Source organism: Pogona vitticeps, chromosome 1, assembly GCF_051106095.1.
Source record: "Pogona vitticeps strain Pit_001003342236 chromosome 1, PviZW2.1, whole genome shotgun sequence".
Lineage (NCBI taxonomy): Eukaryota > Metazoa > Chordata > Lepidosauria > Squamata > Agamidae > Pogona > Pogona vitticeps.
Genome location: NC_135783.1, coordinates 151,070,415 through 151,092,393, shown reverse-complemented (window position 1 = coordinate 151,092,393; position 21,979 = coordinate 151,070,415). Strand labels below are relative to the sequence as shown.

The 21,979-nt window shown below is 42.7% G+C and overlaps 1 protein-coding gene across 14 annotated transcripts in view; it reads right to left on the bottom strand.

Moving 5' to 3' along the window:
- Positions 1 to 21,979, bottom strand: part of PLCB4 (phospholipase C beta 4) — a 354,479-nt gene that overhangs the window by 56,460 nt on the left and 276,040 nt on the right. For 12 of the 14 annotated variants that reach the window (XM_073003183.2, XM_078388138.1, XM_073003175.2 and 9 more), the window contains 9 exons: positions 21,167 to 21,251; positions 15,319 to 15,409; positions 13,544 to 13,639; positions 12,407 to 12,507; positions 11,003 to 11,038; positions 6,034 to 6,175; positions 3,584 to 3,668; positions 3,221 to 3,345; positions 1,901 to 1,952 (listed from right to left, as the gene is read on the bottom strand). In XM_073003183.2, coding sequence (XP_072859284.1) covers positions 1,901 to 1,952; positions 3,221 to 3,345; positions 3,584 to 3,668; positions 6,034 to 6,175; positions 11,003 to 11,038; positions 12,407 to 12,507; positions 13,544 to 13,639; positions 15,319 to 15,409; positions 21,167 to 21,251 — 813 coding nt within the window. The remainder of the gene's footprint in view (positions 1 to 1,900; positions 1,953 to 3,220; positions 3,346 to 3,583; positions 3,669 to 6,033; positions 6,176 to 11,002; positions 11,039 to 12,406; positions 12,508 to 13,543; positions 13,640 to 15,318; positions 15,410 to 21,166; positions 21,252 to 21,979) is intronic. The other 2 variants (XM_078388532.1, XM_078388632.1) reach the window with 1 other exon arrangement.

Below are 21,979 nucleotides of genomic sequence, written 5' to 3'. Positions count from 1 at the left end.
GCAGTACAGCATCACTACTTAGAAGTGCTACTTCCTAAGTCAGAAAAGTCATGATGATATCCAACGTCTGGTGGGAGAGTAACAGGAAGAAGGTGGTCCCAACTCTGAGAAAAAACCAGATGCAAAAGTGTCTGGCGCAGCAGACTGTGTGAGATGATGGGAAAGGAATCAGATCCCCTAATTTCTGTTGCTTCTGACAACCAGGCTTCCTAAATGAATAATGCACCAACAGGACCATTGGCATCATGAACGCTTATGAGACATTCCTGTAGTTATGCAGTTATGTTTCAAGTCACTGTAGGATCTTTTGCTCCTGTGGTTGTCTGAGAAATATTACCCAAGAATGCCATTTATGTAACATATAAATTCTCCAGTCTGCATTTATAGCATAACTGTTTGATTTTCAATTTAGGATATTTCTTAATTTGAATAAATTCAGTGCTTGGGCAATTACATGTCATGAGGTCAATTCTTACTCATCATGACCCTTTCCAGAGATTTAGTGCAGGGTAGGAAAGTGAGGAGGAATTAAAGAACCTCTTAATGAGAGTGAAAGAGGAGAGTGCAAAAAATGGTCTGAAGCTCAACATAAACAACAACAACAACAACAAACAAACAAACAAACAAAAACAAGATCATGGCCACTGGTCCCCTCACCTCCTGGCAAATAGAAGGGGAAGATTTGGAGGCAGTGACAAACTTTACCTTCTCGGGCTCCATGATCACTGCAGACGGAGACAGCAGCCACAAAATTAAAAGACGTCTGCTTCTTGGGAGGAAAGTGATGACAAACCTAGACAGCATCCTAAAAAGCAGAGACATCACCTTGCCAACAAGGGTCCACATAGTCAAAGCTATGGTTTTTCCAGTAGCGATGTATGGAAGTGAGAGCTGGACCATAAAGAAGGCTGACCACCGAAGAATTGATGCTTTTGAACTGTGGATCTGGAGAAGACTCTTGAGAGTCCCCTGGACTGCAAGGAGATCAAACCTATCTGTTCTGAAGGAAATCAACTCTGAGTGCTCACTGGAAGGACAGATCCTGAAGCTGAGGCTCCAATACTTTGGCCATCTCATGAGAAGACTCCCTGGAAAAGACCCTGATGTTGGGAAAGTGTGAAGGCAAGAGGAGAAGGGGACGACAGAGGATGAGATGGTTGGACAGTGTCATCGAAGCAACCAACAGGAATTTGACCCAACTCCAGGAGGCAGTGGAAGACAGGAGGACCTGGCATGCTCTGGTCCATGGGGTCATGAAGAGTCGGACACGACTTAACAACTAAACAACAACAACAACAACAACTCTAGGAACCCTTGCCCAGCCCACAGGATTAGTATCTGTTGATTCATTTTTCTACTACCTGAAAATACTAAATAAAATACCTCAGAAATCTGTGTTCATATGTATTTCAAAGGTGTATTTATCAGAGCTGGTCACTAGAGGTCATGCACTTTTCAGCATTCGTGGAGAGAGTGCTTTGGAACCAATCCCCGGCAGATACCACACTCCTCCAGTACTCAGAAGTGCCCACCCCCTCCTCCAAACTGGCCCTTCTCCTGAAAGGCACAGTGGGGAATCGAATTCTCAGTCTCTGGCTCCGCAGCGATACACCTAACTCACTGCACTGCTAACATTCCACAAATCATCTAAACAGCATAGCTGGGGGATTTTGAGACCTGTGTTCAAAACTCCTGAATAAGCCTTCTTTCTCTACAGTCTTAATGTCTTTCCCTGTATTCATAGAACATGATCTGATTATTCATCAGCCTTCTTCCTTGTTCTACTCCCTCTCTACATAGGTTCTGATCTTTCCGTTTCTACATCCTGTTTTTCACTCATAGCACGTAATTAAAAGTGACCCAGTTCTCCATAATGACAACAGTTTAAATCATTACTTACCCGCATGACCCATTATATTCAAATTTTCCCTGGTTCAGCTGCATCGCTAGATCTGTCAAGAGACAAAAATAGCTTAGTAATGTACTTCGTTCCTGAGCAACACTTAGCTGAGTCGGAACTGCCTTCTTAATCTAAGGCAAATAACTCATCTGGGACACCTAGCTCATCGAAAACATAATTCCTATGTACTCTTCTCAAATCCATGAATGATCAATCCTACTGAAGCAAAATTCCTTCAGATTTCAAGTGCAAAATACACTCATCACAAGTTTCTATGACATTTCCACATAGGGGTAATGTATGGATCAGCTATTTCTGTCATTTTTATTAGTTAAATCATGGACATATGATCTTTTTTTTAAAAGGGTTGGGTTCAAACACTGCATGACAGAACAGATTTCTCCCCTTGTCCTCTCTCATCAGATTCATAGTCTATGTGATTGGTGACAGAGCCTTGGATGAAATATTTTGGTGTTCTGCACTGGCCAACTGCACAGTACTGAACTACTAGCCTTCAGGCATCTGACCCACCACAATCTCCAATTAAAGCACTGATTCTCCCCACCTCCCTGCAACATTTTTAGAGAAAGAAGCTAGTGGTTCTCCAACATACGACCTCACAAACAGCCAACGGATCCCATGGTAACACTAGAACCCAAACATGGCACACATACACAGTCTGAGCAAACTAAAGAAGGCTCTGCTATCCAGTTACAAGCAACTTCCACACAAAAGAAATATACAATGATGTGCTATTTGGGGTATAAAAAACAGTACAGGTAAATATTCACACTATATTTTGAATTCTCCTGATTTACAGAGAAACATTTGACCTCATTATCTCCTTGCCTGTCACCACCACCATTGCAGAATATTCCCATTAGTATAGTCCAAAAAATAAGCTTCTGAAAAAATCAGCTCATAAATAAACAGCACTGTGCTTTTCAGCTACCACTTCTGGGATGGGCCCTCCTTTTGCACTTTATCACTTAAAGCAATACATATCAATTGTAACGAAGCCATTTGTTTCATGGTTCTGTCCAACATGTACATTAAATTGGCCACAACTGCGATCCACTATGATGACTAATCCTGCAATATAAATTGGCAAGTAGAACTTCCTTCACTTTTCCTGTTTTCCTGCTTGCAGTCATCTTGCCTGCCTAATCTAACATACGCTCTCATATTTACCCATGTGTCTGAATCCTTCAATAATGCCAGGAGCAAAAGCAATGACATCTGGTGGAAATGGACTGCTTAAGCTGCTCCTCCTCCCCCCACCTTTTTTGAAACGTAGCTACAGTGGACATGTTTGCCTACCTGGGGTCTGATAGTTGAGTGAGACCATCTGGCATCCAGCGTTCCAGAAAATTTGAGGCATGTAATTGCTGGAATCCACTCTGCCTCCCTTTGGGTATATCCGACTCATTTGACGTTTATTATAGCTATGTTATTTGTCAAGGAAATTGGAATAACCAAGCAACACGAAGACTTAATGATAATTTTTCACATCTTCATAGGTTTTTTTTTCAATATTCAAACTCTTGAGGCATTTGCCAAGACTATAATTATGCCATACTTTAATAAAGGACTGTGCACAGCTTAGTCCTAGACTTTTCTCCACAGTAGTAATAATCAAACCTCCACCCCCAACCCCATTATAGCTCGCTCATACAAGGATACTTCACAAACTCAATTGCATGTGTTTTCAAATAACCTAGCCCGACAGATTCATTAAAAGAGGACATGTTGTAGTGAGTGTTCCGTTCTAAAAAGAAAGTAGTAAAAACCCTTCTGTGAGATTTTTGAAGAAATTTATCAAGAGAATTTTAAAGTCTATAGTAAATGAAAAACATTTGAAATGCAGATACATCTTAGATTTAAATAAAGAAAAGGCAGGGTATATAAATCTATGAGCAAATAAAAAAAACATAAACAGTGTTCAGGTCATGATTATCCCTCACTCACCTATCACAGTGTTGTTTTACAGATGTGTATTTTTGTCAAAGTGCACATTCAGGAAGTTAAGAGCTAAATAGCCTGAAATGGACCATATACCGTATTTTTTGCACCATAAGACGCACTTTCCCCCCTCCAAAATGTGGGTGGGGAAGTCAGTGCGTCTAATGGTGTGAATGCAGCAATTTCGTCGCTGCTGGCCCCGTGGGGGGGAGCGTCGCAAGGGTCCGGGTGAGCCTTCCAGGACCCTTGCGAGGCTCCCCCACGCCCCCACGGGGCCAGCACCGGCGAAATCGCCAGTTTCCAGGTGGGGGGAACGTCGCAAGGGTCCTGGGAGCTCACTCAGATCCTTGCGACGCTCCTCCCACCCACGCACCGGCCAGCACTGGCAAAATCGCCAGGTTCTGGGAGTGTTTTGAGGCTTCCCAAGCCTCAAAACACTCCCAGAACCTGGCGATTTTACCCCCCCCTGGTCCCATGGGGGGGTGGGTGGAGGGTGGCAAGGGTCCAAGGGACCCTCCCTTGGACCCATGCCACCCTCCCCCCACCCCCCACGGGGCCAGCCCTGGCGAAATCGCCAGGTTCTGGGAGTGTTTGGAAGCTTGATAAGCCTCCAAACACACTCAGAAGCTGGCGATTTTAAACACCCCCCCGCTCCGTGGGGGGTGGGTGGACGGTGGCAAGGGTCCAAGGGACCCTCCCTTGGACCCATGCCACCCTCCCCCCACCCACCCCCACGTGGCTAGGGGGGGTAAAATCACCAGCTTCTGGGAGTGTTTGGAGGCTTGGGGAGCCTCCAAACACTCCCAGAACCTGGCGATTTTACCCCCCCTGGTCCCATGGGGGGGTGGGTGGAGGGTGGCAAGGGTCCAAGGGAGCCTCCCAGGACCCTTGTCACCCTCCCCCCACCCCCCACGGGGCCAGCCCTGGCGAAATCGCCAGGTTCTGGGAGTGTTTGGAAGCTTGATAAGCCTCCAAACACACTCAGAAGCTGGCGATTTTAAACACCCCCCCGCTCTGTGGGGGGTGGGTGGACGGTGGCAAGGGTCCAAGGGACCCTCCCTTGGACCCATGCCACCCTCCCCCCACCCACCCCCATGTGGCTAGGGGGGGTAAAATCGCCAGCTTCTGGGAGTGTTTGGAGGCTTGGGGAGCCTCCAAACACTCCCAGAACCTGGCGATTTTTCCCCCCCCGGGTCCCATGGGGGGGTGGGTGGAGGGTGGCAAGGGTCCAAGGGACCCTCCCTTGGACCCATGCCACCCTCCCCCCACCCACCCCCACGTGGCCAGGGGGGGTAAAATCGGGAGCTGGCGATTTTACCCCCCCTGGTCCCATGGGGGGGTGGGAGGCTCCCTTGGACCCTTGCCAGGCTCCCACCCACCCACCCCCACGGGGACAGCAGGGGCAAAATCGGGAGCTTCCAGGACCTTTTCTGAGCCTGGAAAGGCTCAGAAAAGATCCTGGAAGCTGCCTATTTTGCGCCCTCTGTCGCCCGGGGGAGGCAGGGTGAGTCTCCAAAGGGTCCTAGGGTGTGTTCTAGGACTCTTTGGAGACTGACCCTGCCTCCCCTGGGGGCCAGAGGGGATGAAATCACCACCTTTGGGGGCTCTTCTGAGGCTTGGGAAACTTCAGAAGAGCCCCAGAAGGTGGCGATTTCACCCCCTCTCGCCCCCGAGGGAGGCAGGGGGAGGCTCCAAAGGGTCCTGGAACACACCCTAGGACCCTAGGGTGTGTTCCATAAGATGGACCTCTCCATAAGGCTCACCAAATTTTAGGAGAAGAAAGCAGATAATTTTTTCCTGTTTTCTTCTCCTAAAAATTTGGTGCGTCTTATGGAAAGGTGCGTCTTATGGAGCGAAAAATACGGTATGTTTTTCAAGGTGAAAAGTATATTCCAAGTAAAGACCAGATATTTATGGCAGCCATATTTACTGAACAGAAAAACAATAACAACCTGATTAAAGGAATAAATAAATATATTAATTGGTGCTGTATGAAAATTCTTGGGATGCTGTGTAAGTTAACATACTCCTCTTAATATGGTGCCCCCACGTGGACAAAGGAAGAAATGAAGTGTCAAGGAAAGCATATTAATTCTTTCTGGGAAACATCATCATAACCAACTACAAAAGCAGGGAAAATGTATTATACATCAATTGAACATTTTAGTTACCTTCTGCTACATGGAAACCTTGAAACTTAACAGGCTGAGCATAGTTGATCAGTGCTGATAAGTATGGATGTATATTAGTCGTGGCACCTACATATTTGTAAGATGCCATCCATGCTTGCTCATCTTCTGCAGTTATTACACCCTGAAAGCATATTCAGACAAATATCTCTATCAGTGGCAACATTTATTTCTTTACCCAAACTGCAATGATTTCAAAATAGGATTTGGTCAGAATTTCTAGAAGCAAGCATAAATGGAATATTATGCAGAAGAGAATTATTCTATCACCAGTGCCTGTACATAATGATTCCATGTGCTAAGGAAAGTCTCAGAATAAATTTGTGATTACAGACCATTTTTGTAATATCATTATTGATTATAATGCATCGTCATCACAATAATGGTCAATTACTGAGCAAAGTAAACATGCAAAGATGTTCATGTCCTGTGATGCAAACCTTAATTTATAAATTTAAATTAAAGCATTGGAAAGAAAGGCAGAGAGAAAAGATAGAGCACAACACATTGCAAGAGAGAGGCGGAAGTGAAGATAATAAGGAATGGGCTCGAAAGATTCAGAACAGTATTCTGAAACCTTACCTTTCTAAGACTAGCTGTTGATATTTACTTTTAATACGGGACAAAGAGGTGATCTGTAGAGATGTATCATTTAGAATTTCTGGATGGCAAATCCCATACCTCTCCATTCTGGGGATTTCACTTGAGATGCAGATCCTTAAACGTGGCCCACCTGGGCGAAAGGTCTAAGCTAGAAGGCTGGGCAGAGCTAGCTAGGCCTACCTCTGCCCAAGCTTTCCATTCATAAAGGAAGCTCCCAGCTAGTATTGCAGCAGCCTACTCCCTGAACTGGAAGCTTGGGAGCAGGTTCTAAGCCTAGCTAGGCCACAAAATCCTCATGCAGAGGCCTTTCTTCCAGGTGAGCAACATTTAGGGTCTGACAGGATCTGTCTCAGGTGGAATTCCCAGGATGGAGAACGATGAGATTTGGAGTAGAAAATATTCCAAATGGCACATCCTTAGTGGTCAACTCTTATCTCCCTTTCCAAAAAAAACCTCTAAACAAACAAACAAAAAATGGCTTATGAACTGAAAGGGCCATAGAAAGGATCACATCACAGAGCATCCTCTCTCTTTTTTTGCCTACATTTTTGTTTTTCATGTGACTTGTTACAATTCAGACAGATGGGACATCCACTCTGGGAGAATTACTTACCTGCTTGTAACAAGCATGCACACACTGCCAAATTGGCTCTCTTATTTAACCAAGAATATTGACTTGGAATACTGACCTCCTCAGACCCCCTTCCCTTCTTTGGAGCTCCTACACCTAGCATTGGTACCTGGTTAATAGGCACCCACAAATCAGATGCCATGACATCCGCCAAAATTGCAGATACCATCATTCTCCTGCCCCTTGTGTCAACAAGGGTGTATGATGACCTGTTGAGGGAGGCTGACAGGGGCAAAGTGTCTCTGTTGGTCCTCCTCAACATCTCGGTGGCCTTTGATACTGTTGACCACGGTATCCTCCTGGGGAGGCTCTCCGAGTTGGGAATTGGTGGCTTGGCGTTAGCCCGGCTCCGTTCCTTCCTGGAGGACCGACCCCAGAGAGTACAGCTTGGGGAGAGTGTCTCGGCCCCGTGGAATCTCAATTGTGGGGTCCCACAGGGGTTGATTATCTCCCCAATGCTGTTTAACATCTACATGAGACCGCTGGGTGGGATCATCAGGGGGTGTGGAGCCTCGTGTCATCAGTATGCTGATGACACCCAGCTTTACATCTCCTTTTCACCAACTGCAGGTGATGCCGTCCTGTCCCTCCAGCGCTGCCTGGGGGCCGTACTGCAGTGGATGCAGGAAAATGGGCTGAGGCTGAACCCGGACAAGAGGAAGGTTCTGAGGGTGGACACCCTTGGAGTTGGTGGCCCTGGTGGCTCTCTCACATTTGGGGGGTGACCCTGGCTGCTAAGAGTGGGGTTCGCAGCCTGGGGGTACACCTGGACCTGACGCTCACCATGGAAACCCAAGTGGTGTCAGTAGTTCACACCGCCTTTTTCCACCTTTGGTGGATTGCCCAGCTGCGACCCTACCTTGACATGGGGGCGCTCACTACCTTGGTACATGCGCTCGTAATCTCAAGACTAGACCATTGTAACGCGCTCTACGTGGGGCTACCTTTCAGGCTGATGCGGAAAATTCAGGTGGTGCTGAACGTAGTGGCCAGACTCCTTACTGGAGTGAGAAAACACCAACATATTTCTCCTGTTCTGGCCAAACTGCACTGGCTGCCCATCCGTTTCCGCATTGACTTCAAAGTTCTGATGCTTACCTATAAGGCCCTAAATGGTTTAGGACCTCGATACTTGGCGGAGCGCCCGCTCCCACCAAGATCTACTCGGATCACCTGCATGAGTCAGGAGGTGAGGCTGAGGAGCCTAACGCTGAGGGAGGCCCAGAGGGAAAAGACACAAAGCCAGGCCTTCTCGGCAGTGGCTCCTCGCCTTTGGAACAACCTTCCTCCAGAAATTCGTGAGGCCCCAACGCTGGGTACTTTCAAATGCCAACTGAAAACATGGCCTTCCCTCCTGTCAACTACTGATTTCTTTGCTTTGCTATTTATTATTTATTTATTCCTGCACTATTTGTTATTGTTGTATGCTAATGTTTTTATGTTTTTTTTAATTGTTTTTGATATTCTGTAAGCCGTCCAGAGTGGTAGAATATACCAGATGGGCGGGATATAAATCAAACAAATAAAATAAATAAATAAACAAACAGAGAACTTTAGAAGACCTCCGAAGCCATGGGGTAACATTCTAACTCCGCCATATAGGAAAGTGAAAACCGAAAGAGAGAGAGAGAGAGAGAGAGAGAGAGAGAGAGCTCCGTCCAGGTATGATGCTTCTCTAAAGACTGAAAATTACCTCCTCTGCTTTAAGTCACAACAGAACAATTGTGGGGAAGGGAAGGCTATTTCTTCACCCCATTCAGGGCTGCTAGGTGAAGATGTACTATGCCCTTCTGCCTAAGACAGAAGAAAAAGGGGGGGGGGGAAAGTGGCTTACCTTAGGCAGGGGGGAGGAGGAGGCAACAGCCACCAAATTAAGGCTCTATTTTCTGCACAGAAGCCACAGCCATTCCTTGTGGCTTTTATCTGCATTCAGAAAAAGAAGCTATTTCCTTCTGATTATGAGACATGAGTTTCCTAGATTTCTGTGGCAGCACTCCTCCTGATTGGGGGGGGGGGGGGAGCGGAAATGTAGGTTTTAGAGGAAAGGAATGGCAGTGTATGTTATGGAGCACTTTGGTAAAGTCAAGTCCTATCACAAGCCCACTACAACACAATGTAAAACTTTCCTCTCCTCTGCATGCATTGGTTGGATCCAGATGTGCTGTCACTAATGTTATTCTGCAAATGCTTGCACAATAACATAGGTCTGTATGCAGAACTAAGCATCCAGTGCTCTTCTATAGAAGGCTTAATGTTGCTGCTTGCGCAAGCACAGAAAAATCTCTGGATTTATTTTCCACTTTTTCTTTTTCATGCAATGCTATAGCATAGGGTGGAAAACAGCCCAGTGAAGAGACATTCCGCATGAGTCAAACATACTTTTGGATCCTATCCTTGGTTATCTGAACATTCCTTATTCATTTTTTTAAAAAAGGGAGGGGGCCACTGACATCTCCACTTTGTGACCTGTCCATTTTGCAGTCCCCGGACATTAGAAATCCTGGGAGACCTCCATTTTTCAGTAATAGCCTGCTGTTACATATTATTAAGTGTTAATAGACATCCAAGACACCATGGTTACTTCTAGGGTACAGCCTGGAAGAGCTGCCCCTTCTATTCCAGCCATCAATATTCATTCTGTCCTAATAATACATTTAATTAATAGTCCATTACTTCATATTCCTTCATTTTTTAATAAAAAGACACAATTTTCAAGACATAGCCTAGTTGCTACTAAACACCCTGACAACAGGCAAGAGCCATTAAATGAATGTTGTTGTCAGGAGCATCAGCATTATAATTACTGCTATTATTACTGAAGTTTGCAGCCTACATCTGGGGCCTTGGGGGGGGGGATCCTGCTTATGTGCAATGCTTAAAAAGTAAGAGGGAGAACAGAGGGGAGGCCATAGACTTCAGTCTTGTTAGATGTCCATATTTTTCTAAGTAAGCAAAATATGGAAACAAAGAACAGACTTTCCAACTTAATACCATGGTTTTCTTTAGCAAGTCTGTTGATCCATAATTATTCATCAGATACTTGCATCCTCTTTAAAATGATAGCAATGAAGCACAAGAATTAAAAAAAATAAACAACCAGTTTCAGTCATTCGTATTGAACTAAATGATGGTGATGGCATAGCACCAGGTCAGCACAGGATAGCCAGTTTGTCCTACATAAATCAGCAGATATCCCAGATAAGGGAAGGATTAGGGGAGAGACTCATATATGGTGGATGCCATAGAAATCAGAAGAGTCTTGAAAGAACAGAAATATGGAGAATAGAAATGGCAGGAAAAGATGTTCAAGCGAAGCATATCCAGAAGAAAGTTTTAACATGCAACCCCACCTCCAATTCAAAGAAAAGAAAGAGAAAGCCAAAGTAGAGTAGGGTATGCAGAAATGAGAAGGAGGTCAGAGTGGCTAGCCACTCTCTGGGGGGCTGGTGATATAAACATGTCTATTAGGCTAAGATAGCAGAGCCATGCAGGCCACCTAGCATCAAAGTATCCTAAGTAGAAGGAGGAGGATCTGCTACACACTGAAAAGGGAGAGCCACCATGACCATCAAAAATAATCTACAGAATTTTGAGGAATAACTAAATAAAGAGAAGGGCTGAATGAAGCAGGGAGTTAAGAATGTAGTCTACAATGCAGCTTTGTTAGGTGTAGAGAAATAAAAAAATTGGAAAGCTATAAAATATCTCATGGATCACCTTTTTATTGTTTTCTTGTTCAGAATCGTCCACGGCCTAAGGGGAAAAATACAGATATTATCCAAAGAAGTTGCAGTATCACACACTCATAATTTAAGGGCAGGGAGAAAGCACAAAACAGAAGAAATCACAGGACATGTTGTCTGAAATCTGCCCTTTCCACTAGATGCATCTGTGCGTAAATTACAGCTGGTATTAAAAAGCACAGAGATTTAACAAGGTGGAAAGGGGAGGGCCTTTTGTAGAGTGAAAACAAAGAGCAAGATCATGGATCATAATTCATAGGGGCCCTGTCCATGTACTGGTAATGCTAGATGAAATACAAGTGGAATGGAAGATGCCCAGTGCTTCATTTTTAAAGGGGCTGTTCAGAAAAATATCTTCTTGTCCAACTAAACTGATTCTCAGCTTGCTCAAAACGTAATTCAACATACTGGATAAATGTACAGTACAACTTCTCTTTCTATTCCTGACATTAACATAGGGAAACAGAAGCCAGCATCTGAAGACACCATGTTGGAGTAGCAGTCAAAAACCTGGCTAGTAGGGTTGTCATCCAGATGACAACCAAGGACAGGCCTACTAAATTGAGGGTGTTGTGTCTTTTATTACTACATTAATCACAAGTATGCTGGGCTACAAAGAGAATCCCCGTCTCAGTTAGAGCCAACCTAAAATTCCAAAGAAAGCAAGGAAAAAGCAAGTCAGGGGTGTTAGTGCTCTTGAATTTGCCATTTCATTTATTTGGGTTTTTTTTAGAGCTTTAAAAGGCAGTAGGTGGTAAGGAGGGCTTTTACTAGCTCAGTAACTAGATAAAGATCAGAAGACAGGTAGTTAAGAAGGAAGGAGCCAGGATATCAACAGGAGCAAAGTTACAAAATAGTTCAGTATTTGAATGTTCTCCTAAAGTAAGCAGGGTTTGACACGTTTGCTTTTGGGTTTGACACAATTTCCTATGACATAGTGCTATCTGGTGCTTTGGATTAAACTAGCAGGCTCCACTAATCATTGAGAAAATTCCTCAATCCTTTTCTCATAACCTCCTGATAACATCTTAATTTGGCTATCACAGATTATTATATTTATGCTTTAAAGACTTCTCTTTTTAAACTATTTATATGATCATTAAGGAAGCATACACTGAATATACCAAGTTAATAGCAGAGAAGCATTCCAGTCTACCACCGGCAGCCGCCAACAAATATAGCCAAGCCAACCCTTTTTCAACTTTGACCTGAGTCATATACATTTTTGGTCAATCACTGCAATAGGCACAGTATACGAGATATATATTTAAACAACCAGGAAACTTTATCACTATCCAGCTACACTTCAATCCAATATTCTTGACCATCTCACTGAGAAGTCACCTACTTAAAACATATGTGTGAAAAGCTTCCCTACCTTTTTCACATTGTTGGCTACAGATTCTTTTTGGCTCAGGTCATCTGCAGAGAGATCACTTCCAAATTTGTACTCTGGATGGGCTTCTTCTTCTTGGTCAGCTACATAAAAATATAAGTCAAAAGAGGACAAGGCATTGGAAAACAAATGATAGTAACAACGCCATCAACAACAAAGCTGAATCAGGAAAACATGAGGTCTCAAAAGGCAGCAAGGAAGCTTCCAAGCTTTTTAACACCTTTCATCCATAAAATAAGTTCACTTTTCAGACAAATACAATGTAGAAATATCTAAAATATGCATATAAGCCAGTAGCTAAAATCCTCTTGCATACTTATGCCATTATAATGCAAACGGCATAGTTTTGGGAGGCAAATTGCCTCAAGTTAAGAAATTACTATAGATATTAGCTGTTGTGTACTGAACCATGTGACTTGGCATGCAACAAATAATATCTATAGTGATTTTTATGTGCATTCTCCTCCAAAGGATAACCAATTTGGATTATGCTAGGTAATTATGCAAGAGGATTTTAGCCAATGTGGTAAAAGTAGTGATCAAAACAAATGAAAAGGCAACTCCTTCTCTCGAGGTAGTATCATATGTCAAAAACCCTTCTTTCTTCTGCTCACCAAGGCCTTATTGTTAGATTATAACAATTGATAGTATATTCCATGGGGCGTGTGAGGATGTGTAGGCCAAAACAAGTTTTATTTTCATTCTTGGATGGCACATATATGCCTTGGCAACTATTAGCCCAGTACCACCAACACCTGCATCTCTTGGCCCAGTGGATCCCGTCAAGTCCATTAAAATATATTGCCATCCGTTTAAGCAATGTAACAATATACAATTGAGCCATGAGCAATCTGTCTAGCCTTTGAGATTCCTTACTCTGGCAACATCCTATGCACGTTGATGTTTCCTTAGAATTCAGATGCCCAATGTGCAGATAATGGCACTTTTGATTTGAAGGGGATGCTCAGTTCACAATGATCACTACTATAAACAACCAATTAAAATTATCATGACATTTTGCTGGTGAACGCCAACAGCCCCAGGAGGCTATCAACTGAGATATCTTAACCAGTTGCAAAAACAACTTAGAAGGAGGGCAATTTTAAAGAACCGTCTTACCACTTTCTATCTCTTCTTCATTATCATCTTCCAAGATACTGACAGGAGCAGCAGTTTCACCAGCTTCCATCATACTCTTCAAAGCTTCAAGCTGTTCTATTTAAAACAAACATGCATGCACACAAACACATACACACACATACGAAGAGAATAGAAAATATAAATTGAAATATATAATGAAATCATTTGGGCCTGGCTCAACCCCAAAAAGATCAGGTTAATAATGGTCAGTACCGAATCACAATATAGTATACTCAGTTTGCCACTACAGTTTGTATTTTGTATGCTACTGGCCACAACATGGGAATTGCTACCATGTCACAGAAAATGGTCACTTCATATAACACTGTGAATACAACTGATGGCAGGGCAATGCTAAATCCCTGTGCCCTCTTTCTGCCAATGTCAGTGCAAACAGGATGGGTCTCAGAGTTGCTGGATTAAATCACTGTCTTTACCTGATCCAGAACTTGACTCCTTAACTGGAGGTGGCAGAGACAAGATGTGGGACCTCACACATTAAAATAATACATATTCTTCTACTACATTATGGCTAGCTTAACTTTTTTCATAAGTTGCACTAAACGGCACTTATTTCATATAAAAGAAAGGAAGTTCCCTTATCTCCAGTGCATTTCCTTCCCAGGTAATGGTGCACAGAACAGCTAAAATTCGCCTATAATAATTCAATGAACAGGATCCAGTGGTGTACTTCCACCGAATGCCGCTCCCCTCCTCTAGCTCCTTGCACACTCTAAATGCCAGCACAGGGGGTGGTGTGGTGACAGTCTTAATTCTGCTGGCACTGAATGCATAGATATATTCTGGGTTAAAAAATGTACCTCTGGATCTTGATACTCCACTACCCTGTCTGTAATGGTTTGCTTGTTGGTTGCGTCATGGCGCGGGTGGGTGGGAAGATTTAGGATTACTTCTCCTGAAAGACTTTGCAAGAAAGAAGTGTGCATGGCCAGTTCCCCAAAAGAATTGTAAAACTCTTGAATACTGAGACCCAGCAACAAGAAACATGATGATCAGAATAAAACCTAGTTATCACTGACAACTCCTAGTTTATTTGGACTAATAATGAACAAACGTCTTTTCTATTCTTTTGCATAAAGAAATATGTTGAAAATATAACTGCATAGTGAGATGAAAAGCCTAAAATTAATAAGGTAAAATAACAGTTCAACAATATTCTAGACAGTGCTTCTGTAATACAGCACTTCATAAATAAACAGCAAACCAGCAACACTGAAACTTATTTTTGCCTGGGAATAAAAAAGGAGTATACATTATTGCTTCTTATTTTGGTTTTTGAAATTGAGTACAGTGGTGCCTCGCTTAACAGGTGCCCCGTTTAACTACGAAATCGCATAGCGATGAAGATTTTGCGATCGCATTGCGATGTTTTAAATGGGAAAAATCGCTTTGCGATGATCGATTTCCTGTTTCGCTTACCGATTATCACATAGCAATGATTTTCCAACAGCTGATTGGCAGTTCCAAAATGGCCCACGGGTAAAAAAAATGGCCGCCCGCTGTGTTTTCTCGCCAATTCCTTACTTACCAGGCAGCGAAAATGGCCGCCATATGGAGGATTTTTGCTTAAAGGTGAGTTTTAAGCCCATAGGAACGCATTAAACGGGTTTTAATGCATTCCTATGGACTTTTTATTTTCGCATAGCAACGAAATCGCTTTGCAGCGATTTTTGCTGCACGGATTATCATTGCTATGCGGGGCACCACTGTATTTTAAATGGGACTCTACTTACTTTTCTCCACTTCAGGTTTCAACCTCTTGTTTTTAATAAGGATCTTTTTCTTAAGGTCATTTGGGGAAGGCAAAGGTCTTCCTGGTTCAAGCTGTAAGCAAAGAAAGAGGTATATGATGCACTTCAGGTTTGTAATATTGTCCTGTTTCCAGTCTCACCCACAATTCATAGTAATTATGCTTTAAAAACGAGAGCAACATCTTCTGAAACATACATATACCTGTTGGGCTGACAGCTATCTCTTCCTCTTTTTTACATACCACTTTCAAGGTCCTGGCCAAATGTCTTCTATCATCCATCAGCTATGACAAGCCCTGGCCGCTCAAAGACACTGTCTAAAATAGCAACGACACACAAACCTGCTATGGACTCAAGCTTATCTAGGAAAGAGAGGCTTAGCAGGTTTTGCTAGTCCCTGTTGTGACATGACTAAACAACACAAGGTGTGTAACATTTTTGTAACCCCGGTAATTTGAAGTCCTTCCTCTTCGGAGTTTAACCAGTGCTATCTTACAGGACACTCCTGACTAAGTTATTTTGTTCCTTTGCCATCTAAATTATTTTATTTTTCTCTTTCTACTGCAACTTAATATCGTGCAGTCAATTATATGTTGAGTCCTCATCAGGCTGTTTTGGAAGTTTCCCTTCCTTAATATTTTTATGTTTTTTTAAAAAAAGTACTTCTGCAGATCTTGTGGTTCTTTTGAAATAGCTGGATGGTAAGTTTACAGCTGAAGTGAAAGCTGGACCATAAAGAAGGCTGACTGCCAAAGAATTGATGCTTTTGAATTGTGGTGCTGGAGGAGGCTCTTGAGAGTCCCCTGGACTGCAAGGAGAACAAACCTATCCATTCTGAAGGAAATCAACCCTGAGTGCTCACTGGAAGGACAGATCCTGAAGCTGAGGCTCCAATACTTTGGCCATCCCATGAGAAGAGAGGACTCCCTGGAAAAGACCCTGATGTTAGGAAAGAGAGAAGGCAAGAGGAGAAGGGGACGACAGAGGATGAGATGGTTGGCCAGTGTCATCGAAGCCACCAACATGAATCTGACCAGACTCCGGGAGGCAGTGGAAGACAGGAGGGCCTGGTGTGCTCTGGTCCATGGGGTCACAAAGAGTCAGACATGACTAAATGACTAAACAACAACAACGAGTTTACAGCTGACAGTAAATTACCTTTGGATAGTACTTTTACAGCTGACATTCAGATAATACATTAATATACCAGTTTTAGATCATTTCACGTGATGGAATGCCATAAATGCAAAGTTAATGTAATAATTATGGCATTCCATCACGTGAAATGATCTAAAACTATCACTTTTAGAGTGTTGATGAGCCAGAGGTTGGCAGTTTGATTCCCCCCCCCCCCGGTGCCTCCTTGACAGGGGCTGGACTTGATGACCCACAAAGTCCTTTCCAGTTCTGCAGTTCTAAGATTATTATTATACATTATTATTACTTCATGTGACATAATCTCGCTGCAATCATTACAGCACCTTGGTAAAGCCATGCAAATGTTATAATCTCCACATAAAGTAGTTGAAGTTTACGACAGAAGCAACATTTAAAGTGTGGGATTTTTAGCTCAATCTCATAAATACTATCCTACGCCAGTTCTGGTACCTGCTGAAAAGGTACAAAGTGCTCAGAGTTAAAGAGTAACTCATGAATTACTTGTGACTAACTCATTTAACCAATAATGAAGGTGTAACTACATTACAATATAACTGTAGTGCAGGCTCAGACTCTTCCTCCTCTCACTCAACTTTTCCATTGTCGTTATTCATTTATTTATTTATTTATTTATTTATTTATTTATTTATTTATTTATTTATTTATTTATTTATTTATTTATGTAATTTATATGCCGCCCACACTACCCAAAGGTCTCTGGGCGGCTTACAGCATCCAAAATACAACAAAGATATGCAACAATTAAAATAAAATTAATATATATACAGTGGGGTCTCTACTTAAGAACTTAATCCGTATTGGAAGGTGGTTCTCAAGTTGAAAAGTTCTTATGTTGAATCTGCATTTCCCATAGGAATGCATTGAAAACCATTTAATCCATATCTGCTCTTTTCCGTCCATAGAAACTACAGTATAAAATTGCCATTGGACCCACAGCTAATATTATTTCAGTTAAAAGCCTTCTGGAACAGGAAGGTTTTGACCTGGTGCCGAAATGTCATCAGTGTCGGCGCCAGACAAATCTTAGTCGGGAGGGCATTCCATAGTCTGGGGGCAGCTGCCGAAAAGGCCCTTTGTTTACAAGCCGTCCCTCTTACCTCCTTGAGGGGCGGCTCTTTCAAAAGGGCCCCCTGGCTAGATCTTAACTGCCGGGTAGGCTCATATGGAAGGAGGCGGTCCTTCAGGTATCCAGGGCCCAAGCCGTTTATATATGTGAACTATAACTGAATACATTTCACTAGTTTCCCCTTGAGACTATCAGCATTAACATGTGGGTATATCTGTTAGTCACTATCTTGATTCAGTATGAGATTCACAATGGCCAGTCTTTCTACTTCAAACAAGAGGCTGTCTAATTAATTAATTAATTAAAATATTTATTTCCTTCCCTTCTATGCAAAAGCACAATTCATGGTAGCTGACAACATTTAAAAACTGTGTTATTTTAAAGATGGCAATATGAAGAATGAACCAAGAAGACAAGGTTAGCAATCAAACCCAAACCATAAAAATATTATCTGTCACATACCACAAAAGCTTGACAAAATAAAGTTGTCCTCAGCAATAGAAATAAAGCAAAGAAACCAGCCAGCTTCTCTTCATGGAACAAGGCATTCCCTAATCTACTGCAACCATCAAAGAGTGACCTCTAGAGCATTTTCCACCTAAGCCATTTCAGGTTTTTAAAATTAATCTTCAACCTTCCAAATTCTGCCCAGAAGTGGACCAATGCAGCTCTTGTGGCACTGGTATAACAGAGTCTCTAGGCAAATAAAAACCAAAATTTTGCCCAGCAGCAGACAGGACCAAATGAAGCTTCAGAAGCCTTTTCAAAAATCAGAGATCACATTGCAACCATGTAACTTGATGTAACTAAGTTCTGTATTAACCATCACTGCCAAGTCTCAACTCTTCAGAAATGGGTACAGATGGCACACCAATTTTAGCAAGATACTCATGGCCACAACCATCTACTCTTCTTCATCCAAGGGCAATGTCAAATCCAAGAGCACTCCCAGACTTTGAACCTGATTCTTCGAGATGTGAAGTGCACCCAAAAGAGGCTGAAACTCTATTTCAGAGTCTTTGTCCATCCTGATCAGGAATCTCTCTTCTTGTCTTGGTGAAGCTTCTATTTGTCAGTGCTCGCCTAGCCTAGTATTGACACCAGGCGCTGATTCAAAAGTTCACCACTATCCTTCATATTAGATGAAAAAGGATAGAAATTGATGGTTATTATAAGAGACCATACTGTGGCTATTAACATCAGCCTGAGAGTATAAAAGCTGGACACTCTCCTTCAAATGATCATCAGCAGTATGAGTTCACAATAGCCAGCCCGTCCATCAAGTCAAGTCACAATAGCTGGTCTCTCTACTTCCAGCAAATAGCAAAACATTAAGTCATAATGGAAAGTTTTCCTCTCCTTTAATAGGCAGCATCCACATCATGTTATAATGGCTTGTCTATCTCTTCTTTCCTTCTTCCCATCCTTCTCTTCACATGAAAGCAGGGATTATATTATTTATTATAATTTTTCTCTCCCTCCCTCCCTCCCTCCCTCCCTCCCTCCCTCTCTCTCTCTCTCTCTCTCTCTCTCTCTCTCTCTCTCTCTCTCTTAAGCCAAAACCAGCAGGAGCATGCAGCTACAGTCTCTTTCTCATTGAGATGGGGATACGCAGGAAGAGATGTAAGTGGGCACAGTCTTTATTTAATGAGGTGGACAGTAACTGTGTGAGACCATAGTGGCTACTGATGTCTCCTTTGCTGGAATGGGTGGCTGCTTGGGGACAGAGAAGCAACGGACAGGAAACAGTAAAGGGTTATAGTGCCTGTAAGCTGGTGCTCCAGCTTTTGTGTGGCTTCTTCTTATAGGGTGATCCAGTACCAAAAGAAGGAACCCTAACAGAAACACACAGACAAGCATGTCAAGCAGCCACCCCTGGTGTATTACGGAGACAGGCTGTGGGATTTGTTAGAGCTGGGTATATTTTGACAGAAACTGGCAGGACTGCAAGTAGGCAGGCCTGATATGGCACACACAGAGTGTTTCCCCAGAATGACTATAATATTAGGAAAGAGACCACACAGCAGGTAAGTACACTTTAAAGTGCACTTTAAAGTGTATATTTGGGGGGGGGGGGGATAGAAGCAGGCCAGTGGTAAAAGCTAGCATTTGGTCAATAAGAGCAGGGAAAAGGTTGGCTGCAACAGCAACACTTACCTTAGAAGTTGGCCATCTGGGCTAAATGGCAGATAAAGCCATATAAGAAAGGTCACTCTACAAAAGTCTTCCCTATGCTAGTATTCTCCAGATTTGTGGGGTTAAAATCCCACCCCATATCCCTGCTAACGTGGTTATTGTCCTTGCCAGTCTAGGGTATTGGGAATTACAGGGTTTTATACCTCACGAGGACACCAGACAGGGAAAGGCTGCTCGACAAGAACAAGAGCTGCTAGGGAAGTGAAGCGTAGGAAGAACAAGGACAGTAAACAGATAGACAACATATGGGAGAAAGAAATGAAATGGAAATTACTAAAGTAAATAAATATATAATACCAGAGCAATATCTATGTGGAGCCAAGGAGGACAGAATGAAACATAGACACGTAGGAATTAATAAGATTCTGATTTGGGGATAAAACTCTAGAGGGAATAAAATGCTGCCATGCAATCAAAGCACAACAGCATGATTTATCACAGTGTGACACAATTCTGCCTGATGCATCTGCAATTCCAGTCATCACTGTTCCTGCTTTCCCACTTCCCTTTAGCTTAAACTGCTATCAAAGGTTTGTACCCCAGCTTTATTGATGGCACTTTCGAGATAATACTCACATTATGTTTTCCTTCTATTTCCTTTTGTCAATGGAATAGGTAAAACAAGATTATTTAATTTATGTGATGTATGTAATTATATTTGTGGTTGAATTTCTCTTGAGAGAGCGGAATGGTCATAAATGGTGATTAACTCATCAGCTACAGTTGATAATCTTTAATTTAACGTTTCCTCTCCTTCCCTTCAGCTCTGCTGAAATAGGAAAAGTTAAACTAATGATATTTGCAGCTAATGATTTCATCCCCATTTATGATGAGTGTCACTCTACCAAGATTTCAGAAATAAATAAATAAATAAATAAATAAGAAAGAAAGAAAGAAAGAAAGAAAGAAAGAAAGAAAGAAAGAAAGAAAGAAAGAAAGAAAGAAAGAAAGAAAGAAAGAAAGAAAGAAAGAAAGAAAGAAAGAAAGAAAGAAAGAAAGATGCCACCAAGGAAAATGAAGGGAGATTATGAGCAGAACTCTGGGAAAATTTTTTTCCCCATCTACAACTTCCATAACCTTCCAGTCAAAATGGCCACTGGAGAAGGGGATTCTGGGAGTTGTAGTTCAAACAATTTTCCCCAGCTTTGATAATTAGGAAGTGGTTGTAATATTTGGTCTTCCTAAAATCTGGTATCCACACAATGCAAGATTTTAGAAACAGTACACCAAGAAATTGAAAAAGAAAAATGAGAAAGAGGAAGACAGCTCAGGGGCTTTTTTTCAGAAACCTGATATCACCCATGCCTTTGAACATACACGACTCTCACCAGTGAATTTTCAAGAACTGTTTACAAGACAATCTAAACAAAAGAGCAGGAAGGTACTTACTGGATGTGTTTCTAGTGGCTGCTTCAATAGAAGATCTCCAAAAATATCTTCACAGTATTTTGACATTTTGTATTGTTGGTATTTGCTAGAATAGAGGCATTATTATCAGCCTAAATTGAAAAAGGTATGGTATCTAATTTTTTTTATTACTGCAAACTGAAAACCATTGTAACGGAACAGCTCAACCATACACAACTATTTATTTATTTTATTTGTTTAAACTTCTTTCATTTCTCCCAGAACTGGTACCAAGATGGCCCAAAACAAGACTAAAATAGGTGAACACCATAATTTGAACACTATAAAACTAAAAGTAGTTGGATAAGTAAAACCATTACAGTGGACCCTCAACTTACGGAATTAATCCATATTGGAACGGTGGCCACAGGTCAAAAAGTCCGTAGGTCGAGGGTCCATTTCCCATAGGAATGCATTTAAAATCATTTAATCTGTTCCAGGCAAAGAAAAAAAAAATCCCGGGCTTCCAAAGCTGCACCCGCTGCCCTCTGTCTCCCATCCCTGGTGCCCTCTGCCTTCTGCCCTGTGTGGACAGAAGGCAGAGGGCACCGGGACGGGAGACAGAGGGCAGCAGGTACAGCTTTGGAAGCCTGGGAAGCCGAAAGCTGCTCCGTGCCCACTGCCAGCTTTCTGAGCCGCTCCACCCCTGCTGCCGGCTTCTGGCTTCCCGAGCTTCACAACTCCCTTTGCTGTCCCTGTCTCCCGTCCCTGGTGCAGAGGGTAGTGGGGACGGTAGGCAGAGGGCAGCAGGGGTGGCTTTGAATTTCCTGCCCTTTCCCCCTGCCTTTCGTAGGT